At 49.3% G+C, this 18,391-nt stretch overlaps 3 protein-coding genes across 12 annotated transcripts in view; 1 reads left to right on the top strand and 2 right to left on the bottom strand.

Moving 5' to 3' along the window:
* Positions 1-13,316, bottom strand: part of LOC140914380 (RNA-binding protein 14-like) — a 36,183-nt gene extending 22,867 nt beyond the window's left edge. Inside the window, exons 1-2 of one of the 6 annotated variants that reach the window (XM_073352034.1) lie at positions 12,349-13,302; positions 609-2,223 (exon numbers count right to left, since the gene is read on the bottom strand). In XM_073352034.1, the coding sequence (XP_073208135.1) occupies positions 609-2,223; positions 12,349-12,694 (1,961 nt within the window). In that variant the 5' untranslated portion in view covers positions 12,695-13,302. The other 5 variants (XM_073352036.1, XM_073352037.1, XM_073352035.1 and 2 more) reach the window with 5 other exon arrangements.
* The window catches only part of LOC140914383 (RNA-binding protein 4B-like), a 71,470-nt gene that overhangs the window by 29,631 nt on the left and 23,448 nt on the right, over positions 1-18,391 (top strand). The gene's annotated exons all lie outside the window — the stretch shown is intronic.
* CCS (copper chaperone for superoxide dismutase) overlaps positions 1-18,391 on the bottom strand; it is a 34,382-nt gene that overhangs the window by 13,634 nt on the left and 2,357 nt on the right. The window contains exons 4-8 of one of the 5 annotated variants that reach the window (XM_073352043.1): positions 18,030-18,207; positions 17,442-17,502; positions 16,461-16,538; positions 15,345-15,448; positions 13,500-14,926 (exon numbers count right to left, since the gene is read on the bottom strand). In XM_073352043.1, coding sequence (XP_073208144.1) covers positions 14,773-14,926; positions 15,345-15,448; positions 16,461-16,538; positions 17,442-17,502; positions 18,030-18,207 — 575 coding nt within the window. In that variant the 3' untranslated portion in view covers positions 13,500-14,772. Of the gene's footprint in view, positions 1-13,499; positions 14,927-15,344; positions 15,527-16,460; positions 16,539-17,441; positions 17,503-18,029; positions 18,208-18,391 lie in introns of those variants that run through there. The other 4 variants (XM_073352044.1, XM_073352045.1, XM_073352046.1 and 1 more) reach the window with 4 other exon arrangements.

The following is an 18,391-nucleotide window of genomic DNA, read 5'->3' as shown; positions in this document are numbered from 1 at the left end:
CGCAGTGTAAGCAGAGGTGCCAACCTGTGAGAGAAACTGAACTCCCCATCTTAGCCCTAAGGGTTGTAGTTCCAAGTGAGGGATAAGGCATACTGTCTGTGGTAGAGTGCAAGAAATCTGCAGTGCCATTGTCTGGGGTATACACGCCCTAGGTAGAAGTTTCCAGTCCCCGGGGCTGCCAATCTTGCAATTTTCACACAAAACTGTAAGAAAACACTAAATAAATATCCAGTAGAATCTGCAGACCGGAAAGAGGGGCACGCCAGCCTATTATCCCACCCTTAACCCTAGACAGACGCACCAGAAGCAAAGAAATTGGAAGGGGGAACTATGTAAGGATCTGTATTAGTGCCAGAGTGGGAAACCATTTTAATAATGCATCGAGTTTCACCTCCCACCCTGTCAATGCTTCCAAAACAGTAAGTTAGTGTAATGTATTAGCAGGGGAATTTCCACCTTTTGGTGAAGCAGAACCAAGTTTATAAAGGCGAAGACCAATAGACTTGTATTGAGTCTGAATGCCTCTAGTCCCTTGGACAGCACATCGAGATCCTTGGATGAGAGGTTCTATTTATGTGCAAAGTACTATCACTGGCTTAGCAGCATACCTTTTAGCCAAAGCAGATGATTTTTTGAAAGGATCGTCATAGCCAGCACTCCGTGGAGGAGAGAGGCGGGTGCGTTCGTATGGTGGTGCGATGGCAGCAGCAGCAGAAGACTGAGACAGTCCCAAATACGGGGTTGCTTGTTGTCCAAGCTGGGTTGGCCCATCATATGCAGTCACAGGCTGAGCTCTGAAAGTGACTGCCAAGGGAACAGAGGAGGGCTGCTGTGCTGTATATGAAGCTGACATTGAGTTTGAAGACTGTGTTCTATAGGGTGTGGTCAGTGGAGCAGAGACCTGTGATTTGTAGGAAGCTGCTGCAGACTGATTGCTATAAGATGCAGCCAGAGTGGATGCAGGCTGGGCACCATAGGTTGCTGAGAGCACAGCTGTAGGCTGGGCGCCATACGAGGCTGAATGGCCGGCCACAGGCTGGGCACCATACGAGGCTGAATGGCCGGCCACAGGCTGGGCGCCATACGAGGCTGCGAGAGCAGCTGCAGGCTGAGCACCATATGAGGCTGAATGGACAGCCACAGGCTGAGCACCATACGAGGCTGAGAGAGTAGCTGCAGGCTGGGCTCCATAAGAGGCTGAGTGGCTGTCCACAGGCTGGGCTCCATAAGAAGCCAAGTGGCTGGCTGCAGGCTGGGCTCCATAGGCGGCTGCATGCGTGGCCACAGGCTGGGCTCCATAGGTGGCTGTGTGACCAGCCGCAGGCTGAGCTGCATAGGCAGCAGCTGCATGTGTGGCTGTTGGCTGAGCTCCATAGGAGGCTGAGTAACCAGCCACAGGCTGAGTACCATAAGAGGCTGCATGCGTGGCTGAAGGCTGAGCTCCATAGGATGATGCTAGTGTTGCTGTGGACTGGACCCCATAAGAGGCTAACTGGGAAGCTGCAGCCTGGGTGTTGTAAGAAGCAGCAGCCTGGGCGCTGTAGGAATTTAGTGATGAGGCTGCAGACTGGGTATTAGAAGCTCCTAGTGAAACAGAGGACTGGGTTCTGTAAGTATTTCCAAGTGAGGTCGAGGGCTGGGCCCTGTAAGATGCTGCCTGTCCCGTTGTTGGCTGGGGTCTGTAAGACATTCCGAGTGATGCAGAGGGCTGGGCTCTGTAGGTTGCACCCAGTGAGGTTGATGGCTGAGCTCTGTAGGATGCTGGTTGTGCTGTCATGGGTAGCGACACAGTGGCAAAGCCGATTCTTGTTGGTGATCGTCGAATTGGGCTTCTATCCCTTCCAAAATATGAGGGAGATGCTTGCCTTGTCTGAGTATCAAATGAGTTGTATTTGCTTGAAGTGTTGGTGCCACCGAAGCGCTGCTGATAATCGTAGAGTGAGGATGCAGTATATCCTGCAGAGACTGATGCATACGTAGAGTCTGTAGGCCTAAGCTGCTCATAACCATCGATCTTGGGTTGATATTTCTCTCTATAGTCCACACTTGCTCTCTTGCTCTTGTCAGCATTGGGGCCTGCCTGGGCATTTTGTCCTGCCCCCTTTTTCTGAACATTAGTAGAGAGTTCCACATTGACTCTTCTTCCTTTCACTTCCTTTCCGTTAAGATTTTCGATGGCAACTTTTGCATCTGCTTCTTTCTCCATGTGAACAAATGCATAGTCTGATAAAGTAGACAGAGGGTTATCAGTGAAGAAGACAAGACATTTATTACAGGATCGAACACTTAACAGATGCACGCATCTCTCTGCTATTGCTTAAATGCAGTTTGGGTATAAACAGAGTTTGTATTGTAACCTTTCTAATACACTGCTGGCTGGCAGCTAAATTACCCCAATTTACCATAGCTGCTATGTTATGAAAACTGCAGTCTATTCTAACAAAAATGTAGAAAAAACCCACCAGTATCTAATCATGGCACAGAAAGAAATCCATGTGCTCAGTAGGTTTGTATACAAATACCCTCAAATAGTTCCCAAAACCTTAAATTCTGCAATATTGTCTCATTCAGTCCTGAACACACTGAGCCAAATTGAAGTTTATGGAGTCATACCAGAGTAGAATTTGGCCCATTCTGTGCCATTAAAGAACATGTAACCAATACAGTTTTCTTGAAATTTCAGGAAGGAAACTATCACTAGCTATCCATAAACTGGAGATTCTTCCAGCAGGTCATGCTAATCTTGCAAAAACATCCAAACTAATCTGCTTTGGAACGCTCTAGTTTGTCAAAGATATTACACTATAGAAGACAAACTTAAACAGGGTTAGAAGGACTGTATTTAATATCTATAAAAGGATCTTCCTTTAATAAAGTATATTTAGTCTGTGGAGTGAGCAATCAGTTTAAGTATTTGTGAAAATCAAGTATGTCAGAACATCTAGAACCAAGACTGGGCGCCTTTTATATTCTAAAAAGCCAAATAAGTAGAAAAAGTAGCAGCCCCACGACTACTCTGACTTTAATAATCCTGAAATTCAGTAGGGTGTAAGCTTTACAATTACACTGAAAAATTCAGTATTTCAAAAGGATTTACCTCTAGTTTCTCAATTTATTTTTAATTCAAAAAGGCACATTTTCTGTGCTGCATCATCCTTGACAACCAAATCCACTATCATTTCCTCCCTGCATGGCAAGTGTAGTTAGTTTAAAGTCTACATATATTAATCATTTGGAATCTTTACCTCTGACTTACAGAAACTGTATGGTTTCCCTTAGTTTTTTCAAAAAATAATGAAGTTTTAGTCTGTGGAAGGATCTCAGGTTGAACATAATAGCTATACTAAATTCAAAGCTACCGTGACTGAGATAACTATCTTACACACGGAAATCTAGAATGATATTTTCTTGTAGGCATAATTCTAGTCTATACCAGCAAAACACTTGAAGTGACTATTACACTTATGACACTACAGGAGCTAGGGAATGTTCCAACAGCAGTAATTCTAAAGCAGTTTAGAAAAAACACTCTTACAAGACACTAGAATTTTACTGAACACAAAGCACATGCCTAATCCAATACTTCATAATTTAGATCCCTATGCTCTAGATGAGTGGTTCTCAAAGCCAGTCCGCCGCTTGTTCAGGGAAAGCCCCTGGTGGGCCAGACCGGTTTGTTTACCTGCCGTGTCTGCAGGTTCAGCCGATCACAGCTCCCACTGGCCACGGTTCGCCGCTCCAGGCCAATGAGGGCTGCGGGAAGCAGCACGGGCCAAGGGACATGCTGGCCGCCCTTCCCGCAGCCCCCATTGGCCTGAAGTGGCAAACCACAGCCAGTGGGAGCCGCGATTGGCCGAAGCTGCAGATGCAGCAGGTTAACAAACTGGTCCGGCCCGCCAGGGGCTTTCCCTGAACAAGCGGCGGACTGGCTTTGAGAACCACTACTCTAGATGACAGAGCCAGCCCCTAAACGCAGAGGACACTATGGGAATTAACAGCTCAAGGGATGAAAATCAGCCCACCCAAGCCCCACTGCTCAACCTCCCTGCTACGATGCAGAATTCAGACCATGCTATTTCTCCACTCCTATATTGAGGGCTATGGCAAGTCATTTCAATTTATTTGCCTCTACAGAGAGTCCAGCTCTTTTATAATGAACAAAAAGGAGAATGGAACTGGCCACTCATGGACTGGACATTCTTAGCAGGCAGAGCATAGCTCACAAATTCATTGTTCCAGAAACTCCTATCTGCCACATTTTTGGGGACCCTGAAGCAACAGGAGCTTTTTCCAATGTACTGAATCCCAGTTTGCAAGGGCTGACTTGGGACCAGCAAAATGGGAAGCTGCACTGTCCCTGGTGGGCACCCTCTCCAGGGGTTCTGTAGGCTTAGGAACTCAGAAGTGCCATGGTAAGGATTCTTAGTGTTCAAACATGGCTTCTGCTGGCCTACTTCACAAATAGGCCATCTTTCTCAACCAACAAGACAGAATGGAAATACTAAATTTAATCTGGAAATGAAGGAATTGGAGCCATGCTGTACTCCCAACCCCACCCCTCTTTCCCAAGGGCTCACTTGGCCCAATAGGGCCCTACCAGCAAGGCTGGCTTCCAGCGATTCAAACAGTTGTACTAGAAAAACATCCAACTGTATAGGCAAGCAAGATCTGCCTGTGTCCAAAGTCATCAGACGCACCAGTGCCTCACAGGCTCTCTTTAAGTGCCTCCAACCATCCTTCTGCTATTACCAGCAGGGCCAAATGAAACCTTGGGATTTCGCAAGTTCAGCAAGGCCTTATATACATCAAGGAGTTGTAGAGATCTTGCCTGCTCTTGTTACTGGCCTTCATGTTTGGTGAATGGTGAGAAGCTGGTGTTTTTTGGACACCAGTAATGCTATAGTTGATTTCTGCCTATAGAAGCAGGTGGTCCCAAGGACTCTGCACTAGAAAAATAGTTTTCAGCAATACTATTATGGTGCGGTCTTTTAGTAAGTGGGCATGACAATCTGTTGTTCATGTGTGATGGTCAGGTCTATGAAAATAGATTCACAGATTACATTTGTAGATTTTAAAGCCAGAAGGGACCATGATAATCATGTAATCTGACCTCCTGCATAACATGGGCAAGATAATCTCGTCCAGTGACTGCTGAATCCAGCCTGTTTTGGGCAAAAATAGAATGTATCTGAAAAAGAGGCACACACAATTTCAACATAGACACTCCAACTGATGAAGAATTTTCCACATCCCTAGTCCAAATAGAGTAGTGCTATACGAATCACAGTGACTTGCTCAGATCTAGGCAGCTAAAAAAAGTTGAAAAATAAATCTCTCAAAGTATCTCAAGAAGTCAGCAAACATCTCAACACACTTGAGTTGGCTGTGCAGATTACACCATATTGGACTGTTATCAACCACCTGCAAGTGAAGATAAGGGCATTAAAGTAAGTCAGGTGAAACACCCAGGATTCGTTTTCTCCAGTAATTACAGAAGAGCCATCACCACTATTTATGGTTTGGTTCTTTCATTCTCTTCCTGAATTAAAACAGATCCCAAAGCTCAGCATTTTCTGAGCACATTAGAACCCTGAGAAAAGGGCTCCCTATTGCACAATGAACAAAGCATATGGAAGCATCTGTGCTGGTCAGTTCCTATATGGTGAACAAGTGGCATGTGGTATAAATGATCTAAATTGCATGACAGAAGGCAGGCTGAATACTCTTGGTCAGTTCAAGTGATGATTGGTAGAGGAAAAAGCAGTAACATTGGTACACAACCTTTGAAGGTAAGACACTCAGCAACAGTATTAGCAGATCAGCATGAAAATGCAAAGGGCCACAGCAAAGGGTTCTCATGCTAAATGGGAGACTTGGGCTTAGGCCTGAGCCCAAAACATCAAACCCTAGGCCAAAGCTTTGGGCAGAAGGGCTGGTGAGATCCTTTGAAGGGAAAAACCGCAGCTGGCAACACCAAAATTGAGATCCCGCTCCATCCTCAAATCCATACAGGCTGTGCAAGGCATGGCACAGGGAAGGGATTGTTATTTACAGTGAAGAAAAGGTTATTTAATAGGCCATGCCTCCAGTGGCACTAGTACACACAGGTTCTGTGGGTTGCAGTTAACCAGGTCACAATCAATGGCGAGTCTAGGTCACTCAAACCTAGCCCATACAACAGGTGACACTTGGAATTTTTTCTTGGGACCCATGTGTAAGAGGCCTTATTTACCTAAACAGGAAGGGGAAATAACTATGCAATTAGAGATGCTACTGTTCTGCACTACCACACTCTGAAATGAGTCCATGGCAAACTCAGGCACTGCAAAGCTGAGCTGGGCCCTGTGGAGAGAAGGGTAGCCCAACCGCAGCAACAGGCAGCACGCAGTATGGGGAGAGCATGTTGTATTTAATATTAGGTCCAGGAAATGCTGCATTTCATCACCTTGCCCTGGATGAAGAACTTTATAACATTCAGAAGGAACACACAGCTCTTGTGCAGACAGGACTCTGAGTGCATTGTGCTCATTTGGTGAGTCAGGAAGCTGGGAAGTCTGCCACGGAATATTTGAATATAGTGGATGAAAAGCTAGGAGAATTTGCTCTGGGAGAGGGGGCCCTTTTTAGCCATAATATGTGGATTAGGAAAATTATTTTCTCCCAAGACACCATGCTGGAAGTGAGAGGCAGTTAAACCCCTCTGAGGAAAGGCAAGGGGTCTATTTAGATTGTACACTTCATGACACAGGCATTTGGAGGAAAGGGAGGCTGCATGGAGCTCTTTGCAAATAGACAAACAAAAAGGCAGGAAAAAAGTGATAAAGGAAAATAATATAGCATCAAAAGAGAAGGATAGCTAAAAGGAAATGAGAGGAAACGGAGAAGAACCGACACAGAAAGCTACTGCTATCCCCCTGCTAGGCTCTGGGGATGGAGCTGCTCCCAAGCCTTTGAGGCAAGGAAGTCTGTTACCTTTCATTACACTGGATTTTGGGCTTTGGCCAGCCCTTCAAAGTTGTGTAGTCCCCTGGAAGTGCTGGGATGATAGAGGTGTATATAGGCCCCAAAAGAACTGTAGTTGATTGGCTGTTATGGTATTGTTTTTGAGAACAGCTGCATGGGCACAGAGGTTGGGCCTGGAAGGGGTATTTACACTGGTGAAGGAGAAATGGTTACCCATGTTGCATTTGGTGGCAGGTCCATATCACTTGAAACAGCTCTGCAGGTGCAAGAGAAAGGAGTATCAACCCCTGCTCCATGATTGCGTCTCCTGGAGAGCAGAGTAATTACCTTTGATTACACTACAAGTAATGAGAGGAATGAGGCATTCAAAGGTGGCATGAAGCTGAAAAGAATGCAGTATTGGTTACTGGCCCTGAGATACCATAGCTGATGGGAGCACCAGGGCTCTCAATGTACAATTCCTGTATGAGGGAAAGGGGTGGTGGTGATTTGTCCATTAAACGGTCCCATATAAGTGTCACACATGACGGCGGCTCCGGGACACTAGAAAATGGCGCAGGATATAAAGGGAATTTTTATGCAGGGAAGAAGTAGGGTGGTTGGCTCAAAAGTACTTCACTCAGTCACTGGCCTACATCACTGGTATTCCAGGACAAGTAGAGAGGTGTTGGCAATTTTGAAATGATGCATTTGACAATAGGCTCATGAACTGCCTGATGGTGCAGGGTGCGCTTTGAGAATATATCCACCTTTGAGGACATTATCTAAGGCTTAGAGAAATGTACCTGACAGGTACTAACCCTACATCTAAGCCTAATAGCTAGAGAGAAATGCCTGTGCTACCATAATATTTCAATATAAAGCAACAGTAATTGTTTGTGTTATGTTTAGCTCCAGAACTTAAATCATCATTTTATGTAATAATTGTGTTACTGGAGCTGATGGAGTAGCAGATAATTTCAGATATATTGTTCAATGAATTTCAGCAGCATTCATCAGACAGTAGTCAAACAGCTGACTATAACGACTATAAAGTCTGCCAAATTCCAGTGAAGCTGGAATAATAATTATGAATACTGTTCACTCATCTCTCCTGCTTCATTAAACCTTCTTTCTTGCCCTGCAACCTAAATCCTCAGACTGTATTTGTCTTGTCCAATTTACACCATTAATCTCCTGCCTACCCACTCCCATGTTCATTTGAAAATGTTACCAGACTCCCAAGAGCTAGAGGATTAAACATATTGGTCAGACTGATATAAAAGGAAGGGGATTCCACTGTTCACTGGCAATACCCAGTGAAAAAATAACCCACTCTTCCCCACCCCCGCCCAAGCTGCTGGGGTTCTTTCAACTGTCCCTTAAACTCTGCCTGATGGCCCCATCATTCAAAATGTAACCCCAGATTTCCTCCTTTGGTTGCTATCCTTCCTCTATCCATATCTCCCTCTGATTCTCCTGGCTGTGATCAGGTTGGGTGAGGTCTCTGCTCCTTTACTCTTCCCCTCAACCTTCTGGCTGCTGCAATGGTTGTGCCCTTCTCCCAACCTATTTTTGCATTCTCCTCCCCTTGGAAGGGCACCTCCACACACCCGCAAAGACCACACTGTCACAGTGAAGGACTGGGGGGGGGGGGGGGAGGATGTTAGATGCTGTTGGCACCTTTGATATCACACTTCATCACACGCCTGTACCAACTGAAGAGACCTCACAGGTCCAGCAGGTATAGGAGCTGAATTGAGGGGGGACATTCTCCTTGAAGAGGTGAGGTGGGATGGTGAGTAGTTTTGTCAATGTACTCTTCCATGCATCCATACTGCTGGAAGAGGCCTCACACATCTTGCTGGGGCAGAAGAGTATGGATTAAGGCAGTATCTGCCCCAGTGAAGTTTAGAGTGGATGTTACCCACTTGCTGGTGGAAGAAAGTAAATGCTCCGTGAAAGTGGGGGGTGGGAGCAGTCAGTACTTTTGTTGATGTTGCGCTCTGCCACGGTACCTGGAACAACCCCTTCATCTCTCCACTGGTGTGTGTCTGGGGGGGGGGGGGGGGGGGGAGGAGGAGGTTATGGGGAGTATCTGCCCCATGTGGAGTAAGGATTAATGCGGTCAGCACCTTTTAGGTCACATGGACTCATACTTCCAAAAGAACTCCAGTAATTCCCTGCTGGTGCAAAGACAGGGAATTTTGGGGGCATTATTTGCTCCATGAGGGATTAGAAGGGGTCTCTGCCCCCAGATAGGATTAGTAGTTTTGGCAATTTCTATACCTCAGTTGCTGAAAAAGCCTCTGCCACTCCCCACTAGTACAGGTCAGAGATTGGGTGCAATATCTGCTCCACGGGAAGACTGGTACTCTTTTGATGCTTTGCTAAAGAGGCCTCACAGTCCCCCACTGGTGCAGGGAGGAGTTGGGGGTAGTATATGCCCCCCCATAAATGTGAGGCAATCAGTACCTATGGTAACATCTCACTTCACCAGATGCATACTGCTGGATTGATATTGGTGGGGGTCTCCACCTCATGAGGATGTTGGTACCTTGGACTACGTGGCACTCCACTACAGGCCCACATTGCTGGAAAGAAAGAAAGATGTAGGGAGGGCGTGTCTGCCCATAAGCAAGTGGTCAATATCTTTAACCATGTGGCACTCCACCACAGGCTGGAATTGCTTGGGTGAAGGAAGATATTGGACTTAGTCTTGTGGCATGGGCCCTGCTCCACTGAGAGGATTGGTATCTTCGACTGTTACATTCTATAAGCTTGGGGGAGCGTCCTGTTAACTCCCATATTCCTGATTTTTATATAATCAGGATCTTACATATAAAGCATGCCTTGTAAGGTATCTGTGGAAAAGTTATCATCATCTACTGAAAGTCATTTCTCTATCCATATACGTATATCATTAACACATATGAAGTTATGAGAATTGTGTTGTATGGTTGTCACTAAAACATTCTGTAAGTTGGGGAATCTGTCAGATATTAGCTCCCTAGAGGCAACAGCAAGGAAAGTAACCAAACAACCCATCAACCACCATTGTCCAGCAAGGGAGCTACAATTCAAAGACTAACCTACATGAAGCCATACCAGGGGAATTGCTCAATCTTAGCTGGAGACTGAGCAATGCCCCCAGATATGCCTGGACTGGTGATCCCCAAGCACATGGGACTGAGGGAATAAAACAGAACACAGTGGCCACATACTGGGCCTTTCTCCTTCACCCACCTACACTGCAAGCAACAAGGACACTGAAGACTCCAACTGAGGGGACTGGCCCAGATTTCAAGTGTGAAATCTGTGTACTATGAACTACAATATCCAATGCATTGGAAAAAAACACTTAATCTAGATGTTGCCCAGTCTAATAGGGTTGAGAGTTTAGACTGCATGCTTATATTTTATTTACTTTTAGTAACTAACTGACTTTTTGCCTAACATTCATAGTCACTTAAAATCTATCTTTTGTAGTCAGTAAATGTGTTTTACTGTTTATCTTTACCAGTGAGTTTTGCAAAGGCTGGTGTATATCCACTTTCTGTTGATGAAGTGGTGAACCAATTAATAAATCTGTATTGCTCATCTTGAACAGTGCCTGAGATGCAAGGCTGGGGGGATTGGGCTGGTGCCTTTCCCTCTGTGATTCATGAGTGGCTCTGGGAGCATTCATGAAATCTAGCTGGGTGTGGAGCTCCACGTGCAGTTGTGCCGAGTGATGACAGCACCCGATATTGTGAGAGACAGCCCAGGCTTGACAGTTCAGGGGGCACAGCGATCCCACAGTCCCAGGCTGCACCCCGAGGATCCCATCACACACTCCATCATGATTAGGGCTCCATGTTTGTCACACACTGAGGTTGCAGAAGTCACAGATTCCGTGACTTCCTGTGACCTCTGCAGCAGACAGTGTGGCTGTCTCCGGGGCCAGCTGCTCAGATGACCCTGGAGACAACCATACCCATGGCTGCTGGAGCGGCCCCACAGCCAGCCTCACCAGAGCAGCTGTCCCAGGGCAGCAGGAGCTGCTGCAGATCAGCAGCTCCTAGCATCAGTGCCAGGGCAGCTGGAGCAGCCGCTGGCCCTCCAGGGCTCCCCCCATCCCCAGCAGTGCCCCCCCTGCAGCTGGTGCCACGGGCTTTCCCCTACACCTAAGATTCAATCAGGGGTATTAATGGTATAAGTCATGGACAGGCCACGATTTTTTGTTTCTATCCATGACTTTTACTAAAAATACCCATGATTCAAAACTGTAGCCTTAATCATGACTCATGGGTCCATATTGCTGGGGGAGGAGATTCCATTCCCAGGGAGAGGTTGGTTGAAGGGATTCCTACCCCATGGGGGAGAAGAGAGTTGATATCTTTTCCCACATCACATTCCATCTCAGGCCTGAACTGAGGGTGGGGAGAGCTGGGGAACCTCTGACCACATCATACTCCACCATGGGTCTGTGGGGGAGGAGAGAAATGAGCCCAGGGGTTTATATTTTTCACCATATTGCACTCCACTGTGGGTTAGTACCAGGGTTTGGTAGTAACCCAGCAGAGGAAACCTTTCACCACAGGTTGGTACCAGGTGCTCACGGAACCTAGAAGTCGGTATCTTTCACCACATCACACTCCATCATGGGCCAGTACTATGAGTAGAGAGTCCCTATCCTAGGGGAAGGGGGAGATCCCAGGGGTTGGTTCCTTTGACCACCTTGCACTCCACCTCAGGCTAGTACCAGGGCTGTGGGGCTTGAGGATCCTGGGGGCCACTACCTCTGGCTACATTATACTCCACCACAGGCTGGTACCAGGGGTGGACCAGAGAACCCAGAGATTGGTATCTTTCACCATGTCGCACGCCTCCATGGGCTGGTAGTGGAGGTGTAAAGTCCCTGTCCAGGGAGAGCAATATCTCAGAGGTCAGTCTCTGACCAGATCACACTCCACTACCTGCCGGTACCAAGGGTGAGAGGGCTCCATGTCGCACTCCACTATGGGCAGGTCCCTTTGACCACGTTACACTCCACCATGAACTGGTATGGGGGAAGGTGCCCCTGTCCCAGCCGGTGGATAACTTTCATGACACCACACTCCACCACGGGCCGGTACTGGGGAGGGGGGATGTTGGTGAACTCGAGAGTCGGTACCTTTCCCCACCTCGAACTCCACCACAGGCCAGTATATGGGGGGGAGGGGAGCGAAGATACCACGTCGCACTCCACCACAGGCCGGTGGGGGGAGGGACATCCTGGGGGCACCACGTCGCACTCCACCACGGGTCCGTACCGGGAAAAGGGATGTTAGGGAGCCCGAGGGTCGGTACTTTTCCCCACGTCGCACTCCATCACGGGCCGGTACCGGGGAAGGGGGATGTTAGTGAACTCGGGGGGGTCGGTACCTTTCACCACGTCGCACTCCACCACGGGCCCGTACTGCTGGAAGAGCGCACGCAGCTCTCCACTGGTGCAGGCCGCCGAAACGTTACCCACGAAGATCTTGCAAGTGTTGGTGGGCCGCGGGCGGGACGGCTCTACCACGATGCGGCGGCCGTGCAGCTGGTGCCCGTTGAGCTGGGCGATGGCGCGGACAGCGGCCGCCTCATCCCGCAGGTGCACGAAGGCGAACTGCTTCATGAGGGCCACGCCGAGCACCGGGCCTACCGCGCCCGTGAACAGTTCGCCCAGCTCCTCGGCCGTGGCCTCCTCGGGCACGTTCCCCACGAACAGCTTCACTCCAGGACGCATGGCCGCGGCCGAGCTGGCACCGGGACTCCTGACAAAATGGCGGCAGCACCTCACACCCTCCGAACGCTGAGATAGGAAGGAAAGAGGAAGGAACCACCCGCCCCTCGACACGCCTGCGCAGCGCGCTGCCTACCACCGCCTACGAGCAACTGCGCCTGCGAAGAGAGACGCTTGGCTAATGCCGCGCCTGCGTACTACTGTTGTCTTGCGCACTCCTGCTTCTCTATCCGCGCCTCCGCTCTTCTCCTAGCAACGTCGTTCCGCCTGCGCACTTGAACCCCAACTGCCTGTAACCTTTGTTTTGCATCCGTCACAATCCGCGAGACCGGCCCTAGCGCGCCTCCGTATTTCCGGCGTCTCCCTTCCAGAGCAGCCCGGCGCTTGCGTAGTGACAAATGCACCTATTCGGGTTTCCGGGCGCATGCGCCACGCCCAAGGTTGTGTTAACTCGCCAGTAAACAAAATGGGGCAACCGCCACCCATGTGGAGAGTGCGCCCTCAGGCAACGGCACCGTCATAGGCAAGCTCTGCCCACACCCAGTGACCGCATCATGTTGTTTTTCTGCCATGGGAACTACTCCTACTCCATCCCCAACCCCTTCCCCCTCTCCTGCTGGAGGCTTAGGGATCCCCCATTCCCAAATCCCCCTCCTCCAGGGCAACTGCCGCCCACCCGCGGAACCTATCCCAGAGGGGTTGTGCCTCTGCATTTATACAGCATCTTGCACAGTAGGTGCCTGACAAAGGACTGGGCACCACCACAATTCAAGCTGATCACCTTGGGCAGCAAGACAGCAGGGCAAGCTAGGAAAATAATATTTAATGGCAGATTCAGTGCACATGAAAGATACTTAAAGTCATCTCAGCCTCCACAATTGATTTTAAATTGAAAACAGGCTGCAACCTAACCCAGGCCCTCCTCTGTGGCTGCCTATGCTCAGGCTGGAGCCATCTAGAAACATTTGTCAGGTCTAGGTAGCTCAGTACCTTTTCTTCTGCAATGCATGCAATCCAGGGCACTGACAGATTTCCCAAAACAGTCTGGGCAGAGCAGCACGGGACTTTGATCCTGAGCTCAAAGAAACCTTTGCAGGTTTCCTGTACATACTCATGTAACTCCAGTCACTAATGATCTCTATGGACAATTTTCAGAGTAGCAGCCGTGTTAGTCTGTATTCGCAAAAAGAAAAGGAGTACTTGTGGCACCTTAGAGACTAACCAATTTATTTGAGCATAAGCTTTTATGAGCTATAGCATGCATCTGATGAAGTGAGCTGTAGCTCATGAAAGCTCATGCTCAAATAAATTGGTTAGTCTCTAAGCTGCCACAAGTACTCCTTTTCTTTCTATGGACAATGTCCTATCTGTTTACGTGGCTTAGTAGAAAGAGCACTGGTTTGGGAAACCTCAGTTCTAAACCCAGCTCTGCCACTGGCCTGCTAGGTGACCTTGGGCAAATCACTTCCCCCCCGCCTCAGTTGCCTCATATGTAAAATGCAGATGATACTAAACTCCTTTGTAAAGTGCTTGGTGGTATGCTGGTTCAGAGTGCTAGATATAAACTAATTATTAATATTTTATTATTCAAGATTCAACCCCCAACCAATCTACTTAGTGCAAAAGTGATCATGAGAACTCCCAAGCTCCCTGCCTCCCCATTTCTAGTTCCCGCAGCAAAACCACCCTTGATATCCCTGCTGTTTAAAAAGGAACAAATAAGCAAGGGGGAAAAAATTAAGATGCTTTTTTCACTGCCTTTACAAATCCCAAAGCAGCAAAAAACTTCAGAGCCTATTTTCAGCTTCCCCTATAAAATGAGACATCATCTGCAGTGAGTTTAGCAGCACCCAGCTGGGGAAGGGTCAGGACACAAAGCTGCTCAGAGGTTGACAATAGAAGAACAAGACTGTGCTATGAGAGGGAGATGCTGTGGAGAAGTCCAGTCCCCACCTAAAGGTCACGTCAGAGCTCCCATACCGCAGGCCCAAAGCGCCACCCATTTGATGCTAGAACCACACTGAGCCCTGGCATAGAGCAACAACCAGGAGGCACAACGTGGAGAAAGGAAGGCTGTAATCCTACAGGTGAGGGGCAGGCTGGCCAAGCACCCTCCTGCCTGTCCCTGCCACTGGCTTCTCCCGCTCCTCCCACAGCGTCACGCCATCGCAGGTGCAGATTTGCTTGGGGTTCTCGAACAGCCCAGCAGATCGGGCAATGATCCCACAGGCCAGCCTGGAAGGGAGGGAGGGAGGATTAGCCAATGCTGTGCTGCCAGGGGCTCCAGCCATTGCAGACTGAATGGGCAGCCCCATGGCCTGGCCATTTGCCCAGTCAGAAGTCAGGCAAGGCCAGACACATCTTACTCCTTACAGTGCAAGAGGCAAGCTGTACCAAGACAATAAAGAGGAGTTAACCCCTTCTTTGACCACTCTTGTGTCATGCCCCTTGGGCAAGGGGGAGAGACTGACCCCCCTCAACTTCCTATAGCTCCTTTAGGCCAAGCCATCCTTCCTCCCATGCTCACAGTTGATCCCACCCCTCCATACTGTTGACTGGTCTGATAGTCAGCTTGACCCCCAAGTATTTGTGCCAGCAAGATGCTGCCTTGAGCTACTTCCCTGGCCCCTGCTTCTTCCCCCTAGCTCCTCACCTCTTACCCGAGTTCCCACAGACTTCAGAGAGTGGGTGACCCCCATGGCCAAGGTCGTCCTCACCAGAATCCACCACCAGAGAGCGGCCGATGATGTCCCAGACCTAGGAAGGATCACAGCCTTTGGCCATCCCTGTTGCACGTGTGGATCCCCAGTTTCCCTGGCAGAGGCCAGTACAGTCCTGGGAAGGGACTTCTGCATGATGAGAGCCAGTGCATCCAGGCACAGCTTGGAGAGGGGTTTGTTCCCTGGAGCCAGGGAAAGTGCAATCAGCTCAAAAGGAGCTCTAAGAGAACAATGCCCCACCCCTGCGCCCTAGCTTCCCTTCTCCTGCTGCCATCTCAGCCTCTGCCTCCTCCCCAGAGCTCGGCTCCCTGTCCCACTGCACCATGTGGGTGGTCCATCAGCTGGAGGGGGGCTGAGTTTGGAGGGAAGACAAGACTCCCACTCCTGCAGTTCACAGGAGAGCAGCCAACGGAAGGTTTTGACTAGAGGAGTGGAAAACAGAGGCAACCCCAAGCTGCTACATGCTCTTTTTGCTCCCTCCTTCCCACCTGGGATACTACACCTACTGCTTCAGGGTTCTGACTAGTTTAACTATTAAGAGACCAGGGTGAGACCTAGTGCTTGGGGACAGAATATCCCACACCTGGTACTGGAGGCAGACCTTCCTCAGAAGCACCTGGTGCTGGCCCTGTGGAGGAAGAGATCCTGAGCAACATGACCCTGGGGTCTGAGCTACTCAGGCAGTGCCTCATTCCTATGATATCCTTAAGACCAAAAGTGCTTGATAAAGTGTCCAGAGTTATAATATTAGAGAACCTGGAGCCAAGGAAGGGAGTTATCCCTCCTGCTTCACAGCAGGAGTCTACCCCTAGCAAATGGAGTCAGGAGGAATGTTCCTCAGGGTGAGATTATCCCATCAAAGCCTAATGGAGGGTTGAGAGCCCCTTCCCCTGAAGCAGCTGTGGAACAGCTGGATGAGCTTGCTGTTCTGATCCACTGTAGTGATGCCTTTCTGAAAGGAACAATAGGATCCCTCAACATGCCCCAGTCTGACACAGCTCCCACTGGTGTCTCCCCAGTGATCCCTTGTGTAGATCAGGGGACCTCACCTTTAGCTGGCTGTCCTCCATCCGGAAGTCTGCTCTTCCATCACTGCCAGCCAGCACGTTGCCAAGGTCTCCGAGATGCTGGAACAGAGCATCCACCCACACAGTCAGACACTAAGAACTTTGACTTGAACCACAAACACAGCAAGAGCAGAGCGAATTTTCTTCACTCAAATTCTTCTGTGGCTGAAAAAAACCCAGCTTTTCAATGAAAACCAATATCTGGGTTGAAAATTTCTGGAATTTTGACAAAGAAATGATCCCAAAACCTGATGTTTAACCAAAAACGGTTTTTGAAAACCAAAATTTTTTACGTTTTCATGGAAAGATTTTGGGGGAAAATGTTTGTTTTTCAAAATTTCAAAGAAAACAACAATTGGCATTTTCCAAGGAGGTGGATAACGACTCTGTGGGCTGTGATCAGGCTCTGTTGGACAAGTATTTCAGTTTAGTTTGTTTCAAAGCCAGGCTGTGTCTGGCCCCACGTGGCAAAGTGAGAGCCAACTAATGTGGGCGTGCAAATGGGGACCTCTGAGCAATGGTCTCCAAGAGCAGCAGAGGCAGGAATGTGGCAGCCTGAGGACTGGGAAAGGTGCCTTTTCTTGGAGAACTACAATGTTTGAAGTCTTTGCTGTCTCTAGACAGGTGACTGACTTTGTTTCTTTCTGGCTTGCCCTCTATTGTGTTAACCCCTCAGCACCACACTGGGGTCAGCACTGACTGCCAAAGAAGAGCACCCCCTATCAAGTCACTCACTCTCCCCCAGTCACTCCCAGAACTGATTCAGAGGAGACTGCCCTACCGAGCCCCCAGCTCCATGCAGCACAGCCACCCCTTCCATCACACGGGGGTGAGCATTGATGGCACCCCCTCCCGAGTCACTCACTCCTCTCCCTGCAGCACCACGCCCGCTAGTGCCACCAAATGGCACTGGAGCCAGCACTGACCGTGAGGGCAGAATGGGTGAACATGACCAGAACTCACCCTGTGCGCATCCTGCGGGCCCCCGTGACGCTCCCCATTTGGGTTGAAATGATCTCCACAACTGTTTGGGGAAAAAACGGAAGCCAGTGTGACCTAGTGCAGAGGCCTCACACCACAGCCTCCAGAGAGATCTAGCCTGCTACTTGCTCCACACTACATTTCAACACAGGGCTGGAATGTGCACTGGCCAAAGGGGAAGGAGCTGAACAGGGAAACAGACCTCACCCCCTCCCTCACAGCTCGTGTCCTCTTGCTGTGTCTGTCTACATGCCTCCCCCAGACGCTCCCCAAGAGAAGGCCAATCTCACTGAACTAGTGCCATCTGCTGCACTCTTCACAGTTGCTGAAAAATGGAGGGCCTAATGGAGAGGGCACTGGGTTGGGAGCTCTCGGTTCTATTACAGGCCCTACGCTTAGGAAGGTCCCTCCCTTTGTCGCTCAGTGCCTCAGTTTCCCCATCTGTTAAATGAGAATCTTGACACTAAATGCCATTAAGCTGGAAGGCACCCAGTTCCCTGAAGTACCTTTGCAAACCCCAGCCTGCTATACTGGACAGCAACACCTCCATGCAGGGGAGAGGTCTCTTACCTGTCACAGGAGTTCGTGACATCCCCAAATTCATGGACGTGCAGCCCATGCAACCCTGGCTCCAAGCCATCAATAGTCCCTTCAATGAGACACTTCTCTGGCGAGACCTGCAGGAATCTCACCACCCCTTGGACCAGGCTGGGGCCTGACATCATGGCCACAGCTGCACCGAGGTTCTCTAAGCAGGAGGGCAAAGTCAGGTGGACACAGACAGTCACAGCTGCCCGCATTCCCCTCCCCAACCAAGATGTAGGGGAGCCCCTACTGCCAGACAGCATAGCAAGCAGAGCAGCACCAGTGCCCAAGAACTCCCTGAGGAAGAGCTGAAAAGATGAAGCACAGGCTGTTTAGGGAAGGGGAAG

The sequence above is a fragment of the Lepidochelys kempii genome, chromosome 7 (assembly GCF_965140265.1).
Source record: "Lepidochelys kempii isolate rLepKem1 chromosome 7, rLepKem1.hap2, whole genome shotgun sequence".
Classification (NCBI taxonomy): domain Eukaryota; kingdom Metazoa; phylum Chordata; order Testudines; family Cheloniidae; genus Lepidochelys; species Lepidochelys kempii.
Note: the sequence above shows the minus strand (reverse complement) of the source record. Positions and strands in the feature narration are given on the sequence as shown.